General features: G+C 43.8%; 1 protein-coding gene across 2 annotated transcripts; it reads left to right on the plus strand.

Moving 5' to 3' along the window:
• Positions 1-1,552: 1,552 nt before the first annotated feature.
• LOC115144175 (josephin-1-like) lies at positions 1,553-15,157 on the plus strand. Of its 2 annotated transcripts, XM_029684995.2 has the most exons (6): positions 1,553-1,697; positions 2,049-2,069; positions 2,168-3,018; positions 3,377-3,505; positions 9,400-9,594; positions 13,406-15,157. In XM_029684995.2, the coding sequence occupies exons 3-6, from the start codon at positions 2,726-2,728 to the stop codon at positions 13,506-13,508; spliced, it is 720 nt and encodes a 239-aa protein (XP_029540855.1). In that variant the 5' UTR covers positions 1,553-1,697; positions 2,049-2,069; positions 2,168-2,725; the 3' UTR covers positions 13,509-15,157. The 2 variants fall into 2 exon arrangements, with proteins under 2 accessions (XP_029540855.1, XP_029540854.1); XM_029684994.2 differs by lacking the exon at positions 2,049-2,069.
• Positions 15,158-15,248: the final 91 nt, after the last annotated feature.

Below are 15,248 nucleotides of genomic sequence, written 5' to 3' on the forward strand. Positions count from 1 at the left end.
CATATTTCCTAGCCTCTGTAGCCAGTACTCTCTTTACTCTCTCCTACATATTTATTTTGACAGTGAAGCTAAAACTTTTAATTTGGCTCTATACTCCAGCATTTTGGGTTTAAGATCAAATGTTTTATGTGACAGTACAGAATGTCACCTTTTTATTTAAGGGTATTTTCATACATATATTTTACCGTTTAGAAATGAATGTTGCACTTTATGTATCTGGTCCCCAATTTGAAAGTGTCATACAGTGCATTCTGCAAAAGTATTCAGACCCTTTGACTTTTTCCACCTATTGTTGCATTATAGCCTTATTCAAAAATGTATTAAATTGTTTTTTTCCCTCATCAATCTACACACAATACCCCATAATGACAAAGCAAAGTGATGGCGGCTGATGAATGGCATGATAATGGGCCTCAGGATCTCGTCACGGTATCTCTGTGCATTCAAATTGCCATTTATAAAATGCAATTGTGTTCATTGTCTATAGTTTATGCCTGTCCATACCATAACCCCACCAACACCACGTGTCACTCTGTTCACAACGTTAACATCAGCAACCCACTCGCTCGTATGATGCCATACACGTGGTCTGCAGTTGTGAGGCCGTTTGGACGTACTGCCAAATTCTCTAAAACAACGGAGGTGTCTTGCGTTAATTGAATGTTAATTTCTCTATCTGGCAACAGCTCTGGTGTACATTCCTGCAGTCAGCATGCCAATTGCACACTCCCTCAAAAGTTGAGACATCTGTGGTGTTGTGTGACAAAACTGCACATTTTAGTGGTCTTTTATTGTCCCCAGCACCAGGTGCACCTGTGTAATGTTAATGCTGTTTAATCAGCTTCTTGATATGCCACACCTGTCAGGTGGATGGATTATCTCTGCAAATGAGAAATGCTCACTAATGGGATGTAAACCAAACATTTTAGGGAAATACTCTTTTTGTGAGAATTGAACATTTCTGTTATCTTTTATTTCAGGTCATGAAACTTGAGACCAACACTTTACATGTTGCTTTTATATTTTTGTTAAGTGTAAAAGGTTTAGCTTCACTGTCCAAATAAATATGTACGGGAGTGTAGTGTATGTGCAATTTTGTCACTTGGATTCTAGGTTTGTTATCTTGTTTGGGGAATTGATCTGCATGAGTTCCTTGTCTCTGCATGGATTATTGTTAAGTATGTAAAACTTGGCCTGGGCTTGTTGGGTAACAGCTTGTTATGTAAAAACAATGTCAATATCTTGTTTCCTCTTTTTCCATGGTATCATCATTTATTTGAAGCTTTAAAAAAAATGCCTCAGAAAATAAATGCACTGACTGTATTTTCTGGTAGTGTAACTCTAAATCAAAAGAGCACTTCCATTAATTGTGTCCGTTTTTAGGTTTGGAGAGATCGGATGTTTTTTTCAAAAGATACATTGTGGAACATTTTTGGTCACGCCCTTTTTTATATGAAAATAAACTGAAATCTCGGGTTTCGAAGTCTCACGGGAGGGACTACATTACGCAGATAGGTCTGACGCAGGCTATGACAAGCGAATGACGTTTTGCGCATGCTCATAGAGATCTACGGAGCTAGATGGGGGGGGGGAAGTGCAAAAGACAAAGGACTAAACAACCCAGGAAAAGAGGCTAAATGATTAATTTCACCAGGATTATGACATGTCTACTACAGTAGTATCGCATAAAGAGAAAGGTATGTGGCAACAGAAACATCTACGAAATATGAAAGGTTTCACATGCATGTTTACGCTATCAAGAGTGGCGTGTACAGCTAGCTGCTCATAGTATAATCTAGTCGTTGCACTGGATTTTTAGCTAGAGCGATTCATTTGAATATCATGTAGATTTTAAACATATTTCGTTCATCCGTAAATATCACTTGTGTCACATAATAGTGAAGAATGCCTAGACTCTTGCGCCTGTTGTCAAGCTATATCAGTTTAGTGTAATGTTGCCTATTCCACAAGCCCTGCTTCTCTTATCCAGTCAGCTTCTAGTATAAATGTTTACCCTCTTGTTCCTTCCTTCTGACCACTGCTGACAGAACGCTTTAGAAAAACACCTGGTAATTCCTATCTTTTTCTTTCAACATGACAAACACTTGATTTGGGTAGTGACAACTTTATTTAACATGCATTTCTGCCTCTCGTCTTCCTACCTCAGGTGTATTCCTAAAGAGTCCTGTCTGTCTACACATCACATCACAAAGTCCCTCATCTTTTCCACTGGAACTGACTCCTCATGGTGGAACCGTGGTACTCTTTGGGTTCTCTAGAAATGGAAAGAACTAGTAAACTTTAGTCTGACAGTTGAGGTGAAAAAAAAAAAAAAAGTCACGAGGACAGACGTCAAAATGGAGGAAGTTAAAAAAAGAGATGCATGCTCTTGCTTCTCTGCCTAGTATTTGTTTAGCTATAGATGTGACCTTGGGGCTTCGTTATCTTTTTACTCTGAAGTAGCTGCATAAATGTTCATACCCTCCTTTTTGCTCTCATAATTAAATCTGGACCTTACTCCACACTTGGAACATTTTGTTTTCCAGCAGTTTTTTACATTTTCTACCAGTCAGCACCTTTGAAACAGCAGGCTAGCTGAAGTGGCCTGGCCCACCTCAGTGTCACCCAGTAACCCCCCTTCCCTTGCCACATGCACGCCCCTCCAGCAGCTGAGCGGTTGCCATGGCGATGGTAGTTGTGTCGGCGTAGCGACAGGGTGACCGTGATGGGGAGTACTCCATTTTCTGGTAAGGGGAGGGGGGGAGGAGGGCTGCAGGACCTGGGCTGTATGCCATGGAAGCTGAGCAAGCAGAAAGGGATGGTGGGGGGAGGGACGGGAGGGGGGGAGGAGAGGTCGGACCTGAGAGAGCATGATATCTTGACCCCTCCGGCACCGCCTCCAACCCCCATCTATCACGAGAAGCAACGGCGAGAGCTGTGTGCTCTGCATGCGCTCAATAACGTCTTCCAGGACGGGGCGGCTTTCAGCAGGGATACACTCCAGGACATCTACCAGAGGTGAGCGGTTAAGGTTGTGTCTTCTAGGGCAGTGTTTCCCAACTCGTCCTTGAGTACCCCCCAACTGAACACATTTTTGTTGTAACCCCAGACAAACTCACCTGAATCAACTCATTGAGGGTGTGGTGATTTGTTGACGAATTGAATCAGGTGTGCTTGTCTGGGGCTGCAACATAAATGTGTGCTTCTGGGGGTACTCGAGGACTGGAGTTAGGAAACACTGCTCTAGGGGAGGGATTTATCTTCTCCATTCTCTCTCACTCATATTCTTCTTTCTTTCTCCCCCCTCTGCATCTCTCTCCCTTTTTTACACTCTCTCGTTTATTCTGTCCTCACTATCTCGTCCCTCTCTCCACAGACTCTCTCCCGGCACTCTGGTAACCCCCCACAAGAAGAGCGTGCTGGGAAATGGGAACTATGATGTGAATGTCATAATGGCTGCCCTGCAGACCCGAGGGTTCGAGGCTGTCTGGTGGGATAAAAGAAGGTACACCTCTGTTCTTATTAAAGCTATATGGTCTACACTATCTAGTTATTTAACATTTTTGTTTATTTTTTATTTACCAGTCTCCCTCTTTGGAGGACAAAAGTAACTTACATTTTTGTTTTTGTTTATACAGCTTTTTTGTAACATACATTTGACAAATATTTTAAATACATTTTAGAATCTTTCTAATAGCTTAGTATTCACATATTGTAAGTTAAAGATGAATATTCAAGTTTCAACGTCCAACAAAATGCTTAGTTGCAGGGTCCTTCTGGACAATGCAACAACAATAAGAGATAATAAAAGATAAGAAGATGAACATAAAGTAAATGTCTCAGTAGAATATAAACTTTTTAGAGTAAGTATAACATCCATCAAACATCAAAGGCACAATTTTATAGTGCGGTATTTACACATATCAGAGAAAGGGGTCAAATGTTTAACTTGTCCAGTAATAGTAAATAAGAGTCTGGTAGCAGCAATTGTGGGGAGTGAGTGCATGTGTGCCAAGGTGCGGAGAGTCGGTGCAGGTGTCCAGTTCAAGTGTTCAGCAGTCTGATGGCTTGCAGATGCCCTGTTGGTATCAGACTTCATGCTCAGATACCGTCTGCCCGTCAGTAAGGGAGCTGAACTGTGGTCAATGAACAGCATTCTCTTTTTTTATTTCAATATCTTTTACCCCTTTTTTCTCCCCAATTTCGTGGTATCCAATTGGTAGTAGTTACATACAGCCTTGTCTCATCGCTGCAACTCCCGTACGGACTCGGGAGAGGCGAAGGTTGAGAGCCATGTGTCTTCCGAAACACAACCCAACCAAGCCGCACTGCTTCTTGACACAATGCACATCCAACCCGGAAGCCAGCTGCACCAATGTGTCGGAAGAAACACCATACATCTGGCGACCTGGTCGTGCACTGCGCCCGGCCCGCCACAGGAGTTGCTAGTGCGCGATGAGACAAGTACAAGCCGGCCTAACCCTAACCCGGACGACGCTGGGCCAATTGTGCGTCGCCCCATGGACCTCCCGGTCGCGGCCGGCTGCGACAGAGCCTGGGCTCAAACCCAGAATCTCTGGTGGCACAGCTAGCACTGCGATGCAGTGCCTTAGACCACTGCGCCACCCGGTATTCTCACATAGGTGTTCCTCTTGTCCAGATGTGTTGGAGTCGAGTGAATAGCGATGGAAATGGCATCTTGAATGGATCTGTTGGAGCGGTAAGCAAATTAGAGTGGGTCCAGTGTGTTTGACATGCTGGCCTTGATGTGGGCCATGACCAGCCTCTCGGAGCACTTCAATGATGATGGGTGAGGGTGACGCGGCGGTAGTCATTTGGGCACCTTGGTTTTCTTGGGCACTGGGACGATAGTTGTCTCCTTGAGGCATGTGGGGACTACAGCTTGGGAAAGGGACAGGTTGAAGATGTCCGAGAAGACGCCCGCCAGCTGGTCATCGCACACTCTGAGGATGCGGCCAGGGAAGCCATCTGGGCAGGCGGCTTTGTGAGTATTCACTCTTTTGAGAGTTTTCCTCACATCAGCCTCGGAGCATGAAAGCACCTGGTCGTCTGGAGCAACGAGAGCCTTCCTAGATTCCTCGGCATTGTCTGCCTTGCAGCGAGCACACTATCTTCAGCTGGGAGGGAGGCTTCAGTGGTCACCACACAGCTGGATTTTCCTTTGTAGTTTGTGATAGCCTGAAGTCATCTCAAGGCATCGCGAGTCTGAATTGTCAAACGTAGATTCAAGTTTGAGTTTGTAATATCTCTTCGCGTCCCTAATGGATTTGTGGCGCTTGTACCCACTTGCTTGTATGTGTTGCGCGTCATTGATTCTTCTGGGTTTGTTCTGCTGAGATTGACTGCAGTACTCTCAGAATGGTATGGATTTCTCCTTCATCCAGGGTTTTTGGTTGGGATATGTCCGGATTGTTATTGTGGATACAACGTCAACACATTTCCCAATGAAGCCTGTGAATGACAATGTATATTCCTCAATGTTGATGGATGAATCCTGAGTGGATGAATCTTGAACAAATTCCAATCAGTATCCTCAAAACATCATTGTCTTCCTCTGTCCAGCACCTCACTATTGTCTTGGTGGCCTCTTGAGTTGCTGCTTGTATGGGGGAGTAGAAACAGAGACATGAAGTGGGGGCGGGAAGTGCTTTGTACGCTCATGATCCAGTACTTTGTTTCCTCTTTGTAGGATACATGTTGGTGATACTTTTGAATAATTTGTTTTAAACTTGCTTGGTTAAAATCTCCCGCGACATTAAATACTGCTTCCAGGTGAGCGGATTCTTGCTAGCTAATGTTCTTGTGCAGTTCACTGAGTGCCGCCTTGATGTTTGCTTGTAGAAGTATGTACACAGCTGGGATAATAAAACACGTGAATTCCCTCTACATATAGGGGTGTTATTTTACCATCAGAAACTCATGGTGGGGTGAGCAGGAGCTCAAGATGTTTTCAACTTTGTTACATCAGGAATTGTTGATGAGGATAGCATACACCGCCTGCTTGAATAGCAGAGTCGGGTGAACTGTCCGTAAGCCATGTCTCTGTAAAAGCAAAGACGCAGGATTCCCTGATTTTCCTCTTGCTGTAGTCAACAATATAATAAGACTATTGTACACTGCTCAAAAAAATAAAGGGAACACTAAAATAACACATCCTAGATCTGAATGAATGAAATATTCTTATTAAATACTTTTTTCTTTACATAGTTGAATGTGCTGACAACAAAATCACACAAATTATCAATGGAAATCAAATTGATCAACTCATGGAGGTCTGGATTTGGAGTCGCACTCAAAATTAAAGTGGAAAACCACACTACAGACTGATCCAACTTTGATGTAATGTCCTTAAAACAAGTCAAAATGAGGCTCGGTAGTGTGTGTGGCCTCCACATGCCTGTATGATCTCCCTGCAATGCCTGGGCATGCTCCTGATGAGGTGGCGGATGGTCTCCTGAGGGATCTCCTCCCAGACCTGGACTAAAGCATCCGCCAACTCCTGGAAAGTCTGTGGTGGATGGCGCGAGACATGATGTCCCAGATGTGCTCAATTGGATTCAGGTCTGGGGAACGGGCGGGCCAGTCCATAGCATCAATGCCTTCCTCTTGCAGGAACTGCTGACACACTCCAGCCACATGAGGTCTAGCATTGTCTTGCATTAGGAGGAACCCAGGGCCAACCGCACCAGCATATGGTCTCACAAGGGGTCTGAGGATCTCATCTCGGTACCTAATGGCAGTCAGGCTACCTCTGGCGAGCACATGGAGGGCTGTGCGGCCCCTCAATGAAATGCCACCCCACACCATGACTGACCCACCGCCAAACCGGTCATGCTGGAGGATGTTGCAGGCAGCAGAACGTTCTCCACGGCGTCTCCAGACTCTGTCACGTGTTCAGTGTGAATCTGCTTTCATCTGTGAAGAGCACAGGGCGCCAGTGGCGAATTTGCCAATCTTGGTGTTCTCTGGCAAATGCCAAACGTCCTGCACGGTGTTGGGCTGTAAGCACAACCCCCACCTGTGGACATCGGGCCCTCATACCACCCTCATGGGGTCTGTTTCTGACCGTTTGAGCAGACACATGCACATTTGTGGCCTGCTGGAGGTCATTTTGCAGGGCTCTGGCAGTGCTCATCCTTGCACAAAGGCGGAGGTAGCGGTCCTGCTGCTGGGTTGTTGCCCTCCTACGGCCTCCTCCACGTCTCCTGATGTACTGGCCTGTCTCCTGGTAGTGCCTCCATGCTCTGGACACTACGCTGACAGACACATCAAACCTTCTTGCCACAGCTCGCATTGATGTGCCATCCTGGATGAGCTGCACTACCTGAGCCACTTGCGTGGGTTGTAGACTCCGTCTCATGCTACCACTAGAGTGAAAGCACCACCAGCATTCAAAAGTGACCAAAACATCAGCCAGGAAGCATAGGAACTGAGAAGTGGTCTGTGGTCACCACCTGCAGAACCACTCCTTTATTGGGGGTGTCTTGCTAATTGCCTATAATTTCCACCTGTTGTCTATTCCATTTGCACAACAGCATGTGAAATTTGTCAAACAGTGTTGCTTCCTAAGTGGACAGTTTGATTTCACAGAAGTGTGATTGACTTGGAGTTACATTGTGTTGTTTAAGTGTTCCCTTTATTTTTTTGAGCAGTGTATTATCAGCAAATCTTCAATTGAAGCCTTTCTCGGAGTACATTTTTCCATTGATTGGACATGAGAAAATAAACTTAATGATAATATGATAGTCTTATTATATTGTTGACTATAGATTTCCATATCTCCCAACAATGCTATTTGTAGGGTTAATACCAGAATACATTAGTAATTCTCTCTTCGCAGCAAATCTTCAGAGATGGTTGTATGCCCCTTTATATATAACATTCTGTTGGTGGTAATTTTAAATTGAAAAACGCAAAGAGTTTTCATGCATTTTTATCCAAAGTAATGCATTTGGCCCATGCAGGAAAATCAAAAGCCACAACACTGGTGTTGCAAACACCATTCAACCCACTGAGCCACAGTGAGCCACATTCAACCCACTGAGCCACAGTGCTATGCTTGTTCATACTCTCCATCTTGTTTACTGCTCTCCGGTTTGGTGCATGTGCTGTTGTCAGCAACTATTTCAGTCAGCTCAGCCCTGCTCAATTTAGGTAACTTCAATCACTGGCTGTACACCAGCAATAGAGGAAAGATGAAGGCTTATTTCCATATCCTCTTCATTGTGAATCCCTGTTGAGCACAAGGTAGTAAAACAAGGAATAGGCAGGCTACTCATGATTACCCAAACAGATTCTGAAAATCAAAACAAGTTGAGCTATTTTTTTACATTCAGCATCACGCCGTCACGGGAAATATTTGTTTTCTTTCTAACAATGATATCTACATATATTTCAGGATGTTGTGTATCCATGGAAGTAAACAGAATTCTTAACATTTTTGAAAACACAGCTTGTCAGAAAATAAGGGGTCTCTTGGCACAACTTACACCAGGAATGGGGTAGGTTGAGCATAGGGACAGGGTAAGTGGGCTCAAATTCGTTGTCAAGTTCTCTGCGTTTTGAGGCTACTAGCCAATGAAACTGAGACTTGATACGTTTAGCAAGCTCAGACTCCATATCATTATATAAGTTACCGAAATCTTCAGTCATTTTGCCATAAATGTTCTGTTAATTACCAATCTATCGTAACTTTGGTAATTTCCTTCAGTGTCATTCTATTTTTTCATTCATTGCTGCTGCTCGAATCTTCCCTCGTCTCACTTCCATGGCTGCTCTCTCAAGAACCTCAAGGGGGGGCTAGACCCCTGCTTGTTTTATGTTTTGTATACACAAGGCATGATGTATACACTCAGGGTATGAGTTCATGCACATATACGGTGCATAAAACTGACAATGTAATGATCATTTGTATGGGGTATGGTGGCCATTGACTCAATTTACACCTAGTCAAACTTTTTGACTATATTAGCCCACACAGCTACAAGGATGCACTTTCATGCCAGGTTTAGGACCTCATATTGTAGCTTATAGAGACCCTAATGTGTAAAATGATCTACTTTGATTTATACTTTCGGTTATATACAAACATCATGAAACCTATAACACAAATGTATTTGACTTTGTTAAAATCCTGTTTTTGGGGGGACCTAACTTTTTGGGACCTTTTTCTCTCTTCCTAAATATTTGGTCAAATGATTCATTTTGTGTATGGTTTCGTAGAAACAAGGGGTGGATCAACTAACCCCTTGGCTCAACTTACCCCACTCTGACCTACAGACATCATCATGGATTTTACAACATTCAAGTAGCTACTGAAAATCCACTCCTGCAAGACCAATGGACTGCGTGATTGACTTGTGTATTGTATTCCTGCAGGGATGTGGGCAGTATAGCTCTGTCCAACGTAACAGGCTTCATCCTGAACGTCCCGTCCAATCTGCGATGGGGTCCACTGCGCCTGCCACTCAAACGGCAGCACTGGATAGGGGTGCGGGAGGTGGACGGAGTCTATTACAACCTCGATTCCAAACTACGCAGTCCACACACCATCGGAAACCCGGATGAGCTCAGGTACAGCGTGTGTGGGTGTGTCATCCCAATTATGTTGTCCTGACCATTGAATTAAGCCCATCATAATTTGCATTGCTCATTTTACATAGTGCATTCAAACCCCTTCCCTTTTCCCACATTTTGTTACATTACAGCCTCATTCTAAAATATGTGTGTATATGTGTATCACTCTACACACAATACCCCATCATGACGAAGCGAAAACAGGTTTAGAAATGTATGAAAATTTTAAAACTGATACCTAATTTGAATAAGTATTCAGACCCTTTGCTATGAGACTCAAAATTGAGCTTGATTGGAGTCCACCTGTGGTAAATTCAATTGATTGGACTTGATTTGGAAAGCCACACACCTGTCTATATAAGGTCCCACAGTTGACGGTGCATGTCAGAGAAAAAAACAAGCCATAAGATTGACGGAATTGTCCGTAGAGGTCCGAGACAAGATTGTGTCGAGGCACAGATCTGGAGAAGAGTTCCAAAAAATGTCTGCAGCATTGCATTGAAATTTATATATATACAGTTGAAGTCGGAAGTTTACATACACTTAGGTTGGAGTCATTAAAATTAGTTTCAACCACTCCACAAATTTCTTGTTAAACTATAGTTTTGGCAAGTCGGTTAGAACATCTACTTTGCATGACACAAGTAATTTTTACAACAATTGTTTACAGGCAGATTGTTTCACTTATAATTCACCGTATCACAATTCCAGTGGGTCAGAAGTTTACATACACTAAGTGCCTTTAAACAGTTTGGAAAATTCCAGAACATGTCATGCCTTTAGAAGCTTTTGATAGTCTAATTGACATCATTTGAGTCAATTGGAGGTGTACCTGTGGATGTATTTCAAAGCCTACCTTCAAACTCAGTGCCTCTTTGCTTGACATCATGGGAAAATCAAAGGAAATCAGCCAAGACATCTAGAAAAAAAAATGATGGTCCTCCCCAAGTCTGGTTCATCCTTGGGAGCAATTTCCAAACGCCTGAAGGTACCACGTTGATCTGTACAAACAATAGTATGCAAGTATAAACACCATGGGACCACACAGTCGTCATTCCGCTCAGGGAGGAGACGCATTCTGTCTCCTAGAGATGAAAGTACTTCGGTGCAAATCAATCCCAGAACAACAGCAAAGGACCTTGTGAAGATGCTGGATGACACGGGTACAAAAGTATCTATATCCACAGTAAAATGAGTCCTATATCGACATAACCTGAAAGGCCGCTCAGCAAAGAAGAAGCCACTGCTCCAAAAAAAAACATTAAAGCCAGACTACGGTTTGCAACTGCACATGGGGACAAAGATCGTACTTGTTGGAGAAATGTCCTCTGGTCTGATGAAACAAAAATAGAGCTGTTGGGTCATAATGACCATCGTTATGTTTGGAGAAAAGGGGGGAGCCTTGCAAGCCGAAGAACACCATCCCAAACGTGAAGCACGGGGGAAGCAGCATCATGTTGTGGGGGTGCTTTGCTGTAGGAGCGACTGGTGCACTAAACCAAATAGATGGCATCATGAGGAAAGAAAATTGTGGATATATTGAAGCAACATCTCAAGACATCAGTCAGGAAGTTAAAGCTTGGTCGCAAATGGGTCTTCCAAATGGACAATGACCCCAAGCATACTTCCAAAGGTGTGGCAAAATGGCTAAGGGACAACAAAGTCAAGGTATTTGAGTGGGCATCACAAAGCCCTGACCTCAATCCTATAGACAATTTGTGGGCAGAACTGAAAAAGCGTGTGCGAGCAAGGAGGCCTACAAACCTGACTCAGTTACACCAGCTTTGTCAGGAGGAATGGACCAAAATTCACCCAACTTATTGTGGGAAGCTTTTGAAAGGCTACCCAAAACGTTTGACCCAAGTTAAACAATTTAAAGGCAATGCTACCAAATACTAATTGAGTGTATGTGAACTTCTGACCCACTAGGAATGTGATGAAATAAAAGCTGGAACCATTCTCATTACTATTATTCTGACATTTCACATTATTAAAATAGTGGTGATCCTAACTGACCTAAGACAGGGAATTTTTACTATGATTAAATGTCCGGAATTGTGAAAAACTGAGTTTAAATGTATTTGGCTAAGGTGTATGTAACTTCTGACTTCAAGTGTGTGTGTGTATATATATTTTCAATGCCTCTTTCTCCCCAATTTCGTGATAGTTTACAGTCTTGTCCCTTCGGCGAAGGTCGAGAGCCGAAACACAACCCATCCAAGCCGCACTGCTTCTTGACACAATGCCCGCTTAACATGGAGGCCAACCGCACCAAGGTGTCGGAGGAAACACCGTACACCTGGCGACCCTGTCAGTGTGCACCGCGCCCGGCCCGCCACAGGAGTCACTAGTGTGCTGTTGGACAAGAACAACCCTGCCGGCCAAACCCTCACCTAACTCCGACAAAGCTGGACCTATTGTGCGCCGCCCCATGGGTCTCCCGGTCGCGGCCGGCTGTGACAGAGCCTTGACTCAAATCAGGATCTCTAGTGGCACAGCTAGCACTCCAATGTAGTGCCTTAGACCACTGCGCCACTTGGGAGGCCCGGCCTCAATCATTCTTAACTGGAAGAAGTGTGGATCCACCAAGACTTCCTAAAGCTGGCCGCTCGTCCAAACTGAGAAATTGTGGGAGAAGGGCCTTGGTTAGGGAGGTGATCAAGAACCCGATGGTCACTCTGACAGAGCTCTAGAGTTCCTCTGTGCATATGGGAGAAACTTCCGGTCGGACAACCATCTCTGCAGCACTCCACCAATCAGGCCTTTATGGTAGAGTGGCCAGACAGAAGCCACTCCTAAGTAAAAGGCACATGACCGCCCGCTTGGAGTCTGCCAAAAGGCAGCTAAAGGACTCTGACCATGAGAACAATGTTCTCTGGTCTGATGAAACCAAGATTAAACTCTTTGGCATGAATGCCAAGTGTCACGTCTGGAAGAAGCCTGGCACCATCTCTACGGTGAAGCATGGTGGCAGCATCATGCTGTGGGGATGTTTTTCTGCGGCAGGGACTGGGAGACTAGTCAGGATCAAGGGAACGATGAACGGAGCAAAATACAGAGATCCTTGATGAAAACCTGCTCCAGAGCGCCCAGGACCTCAGTCTGGGGCAAAGGTTCACCTTCCAACAGGACAACAACCCTAAGCACACAGCCAAGACAACGCAGGATTGTCTTTGGGACAAGTGTCTGAATGTCCTGAAGTGGCCCAGCCAGAGCCCGGACTTGAACCCGCTCAAACATCGCAGTGACGCTCCCGATCTAACCTGACAGAGCTTGAGAGGATCTGCAGAGAAGAATGGTAGAAACTTCAAAATACAGGTGTGCCAGGCTTGTAGCGTCATACCCAAGAAGACTCGAGTCTGTAATCGCTGCCAATGGTGCTTCAAAAAAGTACTGAATAAAGGGTCTGAATACTTATGGAAATTTGATATTTATTTTTAATACAGTTGCAAAATAATCTAAACCTGTTTTTGCTTTGTTATTATGGGATATTGTGTTTATATTGAGGGGAGAAAAACATTTAATCGATTTTAGAATAAGGTTGTAACAAAATAGTCAAGGGGTCTGAATATTTTCCGAATGCACTGTGTATTGTGGAGCATCCAAAGTAACAAGTTATAGTCATGTATCCACTAGATGATGCCTCATAGTAATACATAAGAGGTTCATTGAGTCTCATTCCCTTTGCTAAATAATAGATCATTCCACGGCCACCATCCACAATGGTGATCGATCTTTGTCTAACGCATAATGAATAACAAGCTGATATCTTTATTCTTCTGTTCTTTTAATTCCATCCACACAACAGGAAGTTCCTGCGTCACCAGCTGAGAGGGAAAAACTGTGAGCTCTTATTGGTGGTGTCTGAGGAGGTGGAGGTCCACCAAACATGGAGGTCAGATGGCTGTTGATTGAATGTGCCTGCCAACCTTTTCTCTACCGGATTAGACTTTTCCCAGTTGCTGCTCAGGATAACAGGCGTGGTCCAAGCAGGGTATAGATTGAAAAGCAGGTGGGGTTGTGCTCAGCCAATCACACAGATGCGCACTGGCCGGATGTACTTTTTTTGCTTCCTCACCCATTGCTGGACTCTGGCTGAAACCTGAAGTGATGAAGGAAATGGACGCATACAGGGAGGTCACGAAGAATTCACACTACACAACACTTAGATTTATGAACATACTGTTTGGGATTCTGTGTTTATATATTGATTATTTTTCAATGTTTATTTTTTGTTGTATATTACTGTTTCCAAGTATGGGAGGCGTGTGACTGTGTAATCTCTCGCTCTCTCCCTCCCCCCCTCCTGTTTACCCCTGTACTGTATATTCACTGATGTGTCTTTATGTTTCTCTCTTTTTCTTTGTGTATCTCTATTTGTCCTTCTCTGCTCTACTACGACTGTACATCTCTTCTTTACCTCAGTGTCTTCCTCTGTCACCACTCACAATTAGTTTTTCACTCGGCCAACATTAAATCCCCCCCAGTGTATGCAGCTGTTTTATCCTCTCAGTTACTGCTGAGACCATCTGTCTGTTAGTAGAAATCCTTGCTAGTTCCTGTCTTCAAACTAGAATTCTAAGCTAAGGTTGTGTTAGGCCCAGGTATTGACAAATGGCTGGATACTGTAACAAGGTAGAGCCAGGAGGGTTTCAATGTGATCTGACCAGGAAAATCCACCAACCTGTGTTATCTGCAAGTCACAGCCCAGGGGGAGTTATTTTCTGTTTTGTAGTAAAGAAAAACTCCTGAGCAATTGACCATGGCTAAATAGTTATTTGCAAAAATCCACCTGCCAAATATACAGAATTGTGGAATCAGTAGAAATTGTTATTATACCCAAGGTTTAGAATTGTTCACTGAAAATGCACTGTTAGATCAAAATCTATCTGTAGATGCCATGGCTGAAATGTCCAGAATGCTGAGTGAGTTGTGAGAAGTGGAGTAAGAGGGGAAAAGGTTGCCAGTTGAGCGAAGAAAGAGAAAGTGATCCATGTGTAGAAGGAAAAAGTGAAAGAACGGCATGAGTCCAGCCAGACCATGTTAGTTTTGAAATCAGCCATTTGAGGAATTTGTGTTGGTTGATGGGTCTTTATCATCACAACAACATATTGTGTATTATTGAAGTCTTGATCAGAGCTTTAATGTGTTTACAGAGGAAGCAGGCATTATTCTCTACCTAAAGAGGGGTTGTTGAATTTTGCTCCTCATTGGCTCAATCCCAACACTTTTCCTATTCATCTGAGCATCCAATCACTGGTTCATTAAACTGATAATTTAATAATTTGCGACTATCACTAATCATGAGACAAATCAATGAGGTTGTTGGACTGAGGCTTCCCCTAGGGGAATGCAGGTTGGGCAACCAAACTCACAGGTAGAAAATCCCCTCACTACTTTAAACCAGGGTATTTGTGTGAAAAAACAGTGGTGACAGAGGATTTTGTTTTTGCCATGACAATCCCACCCACCTTCTCCCCTCTATTGAAGGGTCCTGGTTGTGTTATTTTTCTCTTGTTTTTCACAAAAATAAAATGCTTGTAATGGCACTTTATGTACACTCCTTAGTAGAGGATGTGGCTTAATTTCTTGAGTGAAATTGCTGTTGGAATTTGGATGGAGAATCGAGCACATGTATAAGAAATGGGCCA

The sequence above is a fragment of the Oncorhynchus nerka genome, linkage group LG16, assembly GCF_034236695.1.
Source record: "Oncorhynchus nerka isolate Pitt River linkage group LG16, Oner_Uvic_2.0, whole genome shotgun sequence".
NCBI classification, from domain to species: Eukaryota; Metazoa; Chordata; class Actinopteri; order Salmoniformes; family Salmonidae; genus Oncorhynchus; species Oncorhynchus nerka.